This window comes from Geospiza fortis, unplaced genomic scaffold, assembly GCF_000277835.1.
Source record: "Geospiza fortis unplaced genomic scaffold, GeoFor_1.0 scaffold172, whole genome shotgun sequence".
Lineage (NCBI taxonomy): Eukaryota > Metazoa > Chordata > Aves > Passeriformes > Thraupidae > Geospiza > Geospiza fortis.
Window position 1 is genome coordinate 11,172,624 of NW_005054309.1, and position 5,264 is coordinate 11,177,887.

At 48.5% G+C, this 5,264-nt stretch overlaps 1 protein-coding gene across 1 annotated transcript in view; it reads right to left on the reverse strand.

Annotated features, from left to right (window-relative positions):
* GMPS (guanine monophosphate synthase) overlaps positions 1-5,264 on the reverse strand; it is a 21,320-nt gene that overhangs the window by 7,191 nt on the left and 8,865 nt on the right. The window contains exons 8-13 of the mRNA XM_014312301.2: positions 5,164-5,263; positions 3,556-3,707; positions 3,010-3,183; positions 2,008-2,113; positions 1,372-1,487; positions 281-406 (exon numbers count right to left, since the gene is read on the reverse strand). Of these exons, the coding sequence (XP_014167776.1) occupies positions 281-406; positions 1,372-1,487; positions 2,008-2,113; positions 3,010-3,183; positions 3,556-3,707; positions 5,164-5,263 (774 nt within the window). The remainder of the gene's footprint in view (positions 1-280; positions 407-1,371; positions 1,488-2,007; positions 2,114-3,009; positions 3,184-3,555; positions 3,708-5,163; position 5,264) is intronic.

Below are 5,264 nucleotides of genomic sequence, written 5' to 3' on the forward strand. Positions count from 1 at the left end.
ACGGGCCCCCCAGAGAGTCCCTGGCACCGAGCTCAGGGATCCCAACCTGGCCTTCTCCCACCAGGACAGGGCACAGCCCCTGCACCCACCAGGGCGGGCTGGCACAGCCCCTGCACCCACCAGGACAGGGCACAGCCCCTGCACCCACCAGGGCGGGCTGGCACAGCCCCTGCACCCACCAGGGCGGGCTGGCACAGCTTCCCTGCTGAGCAGGCTGCATTCCCAGCCCTGCAGCTGCACAGGGGCTCCCCAAGCCTGCCCAGCTGGAGCAGCCCTGTACCTGCACTCCCACAGTTTTGATGGGCAGCAAGAAGGCATTCAGTGAATGTAGGCTGGTGATCTGCATCAGCTTCTCCTGGTCCTCCTCACTCGTGCACGCCTTCACCCTCTGCAGCAGCGTGTGGGGCTGCCAAGGATGCAGAACCAAAACTTAAATACATTAAATTAAACACAGCTCCCAGCCCCTCAAACACAACCTGCACAGCACAAATCAAATTGTAATTTAAGTAACTGTTTGCTTAGTCTACATTTACCCCTTGGAGCTATTTAGAGCATAGCTCTCATCTGACAATTAAACATCAGCTGAAGCACTTTTCTGTGATTACACTGAGTTTGAAGCTGAAGCTCTCCAAGGCCATAGGGGAAGCTCTGTTCCTGTGCTCATTTTCTCCTTCACAAAGCTGCACTTTCCAGTTTTATGGCACCACAATTCCCTATCTTTTAAAGGAAAGGCAGATGGAAATCCCTGCCCTTCAGGATTTACCAAAAAGGTTCTGGAAGTTGTTTTGAGCTCACACCTCAGAGCAGACCCCAATAATGCCTGGCAGCCACCACAGGGGTCAGCACAGTTAGATGTGGAAATCAAACATCAGCCACTGGAAATTCCAGGGTTTGGATCAGGGCACCTGGCCAGTTCCTGGCTCCTGCACTTGCATTTACACACCCAGGGATTTTGGGGTGTGCAAACCTAGAATGTCACAGCTCCCTCAGGGAGGGAGGGAGGACCTTCTCCTGTCACTGTGTGATCTCATCTGCACAAAGTTTAACTACAACAGGATTTGTTTATTATTTGAAAGGTAAATAAAGTTCTGTTTTCCAGGAATGATTCAAAACACTTGCAACAGTCACAGCACTAAAAATTCCACTGTACAGCTCCAATGGAGCTGCACTTGGAGGCAGCATTCCTCAAGGAGCACAAACCAGCCCTTTTAACCTTTTAGCAGACTAAACTTCCTTTTAACCTTTTAGCAGGCTAAACCTCCTTTTAACCTTTTAGCAAACTAAACCTCCTTTTAACCTTTTAGCAGGCTAAACCTCCCTGCAGGTCACTACAGAACCAACACTCAAAATTAAAATTTAGGATTCCCTTACCTTCTTCACACTGGCAGAAAAATCTGCCACTATTTTCAAGATGTTGTTTGTTTCTGGGAAGTCTTTGCACACGTAAGGTTCCTCAGCACAGATCACTCTGATTGCTAGGCCAGGACCTGCAAAGCAAGGTTGAAAAGATATTATACCAAATAACAGGAAGCTGGGTTCAGCTGGAAGTGTGGAACAGTGAGTCAGTCACTGAGCTCTGTGCATTCTGCCATTCTATCTAAGCTTCAGCTGTCTAAACACCCTCAAGGACAGAAAGAAACCAACCCACAATTGCCAGCTTTGCTGTTTTCTAATGTTGGAAATGTTGAGTATTTACTTTCAAGACAGCAAATGCCCCTTGGAAAGGCAGTGCCAGGCCATTATTCCAGCTCAGATCCACGTGGCAGCTCAGGCAGAGCTCACTGCACTTACTGAGAACTCCCCCTTTGGCTTCTCCCACCAAAGCCAAACAAAGCTCAACAATAAAACATTATGTCTATTTACCAAGCTGCTCTCAAGTTATCTTTCCTGAAAGACTGTGCTTAAATGAAAACCTAAATCGATTTTTTCTGTGTTTAAAGATCAGTTTCATACTGCAGTTACTCTGGACCTGCTGAAGAACCCTGCTGTGACCCACCAGCTCCATACCTGGGAAGGGGTGCCTGGACACCAGCTCTTCAGGCAGACCAAGCTCCCTTCCCAGCACTCGCACCTCATCTTTGTGGAAGTCTTTCAGTGGTTCTATTACTTTACCCTAAAAAAGAAAAAAAAAATTTAAAAAGAGGCAATTTACACTCCAGTTCACATATCCAAACAAAAAGCCTCAAATGTTCAGGTTCTGGCACCTAAACTGGCCTGACCTCACAGCACCAGTGCCAAGGATTCCATAAACAGTGGAAAGAAATGCCATGTGAATGCCGGCTTTGTAGAGCAGCTGCAGGACAGAGGGTGAGACCAGGAAGCCCCAGGTTGTGCCAGAGCAGACAGAGCTGTAAGGCCAAGCTGGCTCTGCCTGCAGGAATTCAGACCTTTCTTGTCTCTGCTGGATGCTCAGGCCAACCCCACAGCCCTGAAAACACTTTGTGCAGAGATCAATACTAAAAATGGGATTATTAGTTGTCTCCTGTGGGGAGTTGGTAACTGAGCACCTTCCACCAGATTGCTGGGTGAGGTCCCTCTGCTGTGCTGGTTCTGAGTATAATACACTTAGAGAACTCATCATTCCAGTGCCAGAAAACCAAACCAAGCAGCCTCCCACCTTTGCTCGACATGCTAACACTAAAGAGCTGGGCACAGAAAAGTGTTTAAAGGGCTCTTCTGGACTGCACATAACAGACCCTTGCTCTGTTTATCTGATAAACAGAAGAAATGCAAGAATTACAAATGACAATGGGCTCTCAGGGGCCTTGTCACCAGGTACCAGCCAGGTACCATCAGTGCCAGTGCCAGTAGCAGAGTTGCTGGTTTGGGTGCTGGGTGTATGGCAGAGGCAGGGGCAGGCAGGAGCAGCAGAATCCCTGTTTTGGTGCTGGCCATGGCAGTGCCAGCAGCAGAATCCCTGTTTTGGTGCTGGCCATGGCAGAGGCAGTGCCAGCAGCAGAATCCCTGTTGTGGTGCTGGCCATGGCAGTGCCAGCAGCCCCGGGCTCACCTCCTCGCGCAGCTTGCGGATCAGCTCGGTGTCGTTGTGGTGGGTTTTGATCACCTCAGCCTTGCCACTGGCCACCAGGGAAGCACTCTCGATCAGGTCAGGCCTCAGGGTGCCCTGAGCAAGGAACACCTCCTCGGGTTTCAGGTTCATCTCCCCGATGACCTCGTTGGCAATCTGCAGGAGGGGCACAAGGAGTCAGAGTTCCGGCACTTTTGGGGCTCTCAAAGATCTCAAGAAGGAATGAATTTTACAGCAGGGAGCTGGAAAAGCACAACCAACCAGCAAACTCGTGATGCCACTGTCCCACTGCTGAAACACTCCTGTAACCCCATCTTGTGTTGAGCAAAAAATGGAGAAAACATCCCCAGAGCACAGGAACATCAGTGCATGTTAAATATTCTCCCTGTCTTCCCCAAAGGCTTCTGGGGTCATCCACAGCTCACACAAACACTCACTAATTAGCCACCACCACTGATTAAACACTGAAAGATGTACCCAGGAACCACAGTATTTAAAAACTTCAACCAAACAACAAATAAACATTACCTTAACAAAGGTGTCACCGATAATTTTCCTCTTTTCTTCAGGACTTGTAGTCATATTTAAGGTCTTGCTAATTCTTTTACGTGGAGTTCTGTCCTCGTCTGAGATGGGCAGAGTTGTTGTGCCATTATAGAACGAATGGGCTGCATTCACCACTGCAGGAAATCACAGGGATTTGGGTTTTTTACAAAATCAATAAAGATTTTTGTGCAGGTTACAAAACAGAAGTTTCACTTTATTGCTTTAAAAAAAACACCCCAAAAATAAAAATAATTTCCTTTGACTATTAACTGCATTGAATAGGGCTGCTCAATACCTCAAAAATTAATTTTAACAAGAGGCTTTTATTTCTCTTATTAACCTATTACTTTTACCATATTGTGAGATTAGGCAGCCGCATGCAAGTCCAGTTCTTGCTTCCCTCTCAGATTATAATTTACTTGCTTTAAACTGTTTACAGACAGTGTTTCCCCAAGGCCTTTCTGCAACCAAAATTAAATGATGCACTATTTACTCATGCTACATTATGCCACTTAATTTAGAGAGGCTCCCAACCCAGAGATCAGCTGGGAGGCTCTCTGGCATCCTTCACCAGCACTCAACTCCCTGACCTACAGAAGGAGCACTTGCAGCAAAGGGATTCCCTCAATTTGCTCCTCTGGCTGCCTGCCAGAGCCCAGGTTTATTGCTTCACAGACTGCAAGAATAAGACATGGATTTTCTACTAAAAAAAAAAATAAAGATAAATGTAGAAAAATGTGTTTAGAATGAAGCAGAGGGCACTGCAGCCCAGGCTGCACTGTGCCCGTGGGAAGCACTGCTCACCCAGTGCCACAACACAGGAGAGCCCCTGGGCAAGGCAGAGAGCCCCAGGAGAGGTGGCTGTGGCTCAGGAGGTCACCAGGGAGCACAGAGCAGCTCGTGCTGCTGGCACAAACTTGTCTTCTCTGACCTCCTCACACCTGAGGTACCAAAGAACCTCTGAGCCTTCTCATCAGCCATGTCTGGGCACTGTCTGCTCTCTCAGTGAGCTCCTTCACAGAATCAAAAAGGCTGGGAAAGACCTCCCAGATCACTGAGTCCAGCCTTTGATCAATCAACACCTTGTTCTCAAAAGGTCACTCCAAATCCATTACAATGCACCTCTTTCAAAACAAGAAAAAACGCTTTGAGAGTCATTTTGCCTATACTAGCATTCAATCACCCAAATGAGCTCACAGGTGACAAAGAAAGAGACTCAGGATAAGAAATGAAGCCCAAAGTGTTAATCAAGATACTGGGAAAAATGGAAATGCAGTGAGGTCTGTGGCAGCCAAACAGGATCAGAGAAATGACCAAGGCACAAATCCACTGCTCTGCAGTGCCTCACCTGCACAGACACCAACATCTGAAGAGATGGGGCAGCTCACTGTATGCTCCCATCACGGAAACAAGGCCTAACACACCAGGTTTAGATTCTGTGCCCAGGTTCAGGTGGTTCCACATCACCAACCCCGCCTCGGTACCAGAGTCTGGAACAGCAGCTCAACAAAACCCGACCCTAGGGGTGGATTCTGGGAAAACCAGCACAAGTACCAGCGGTGGAAGGAGCAGGGAGCAGGAAGGGGGTACCTTTGACGTGGATGCCCAGCTTCCTGAGGGCCTCCTCCACGGCCTGGCTCTCCCTCTTGCGCATGAAGCCGTTGTCGATGTGCACGGCGATGACCTGCTCG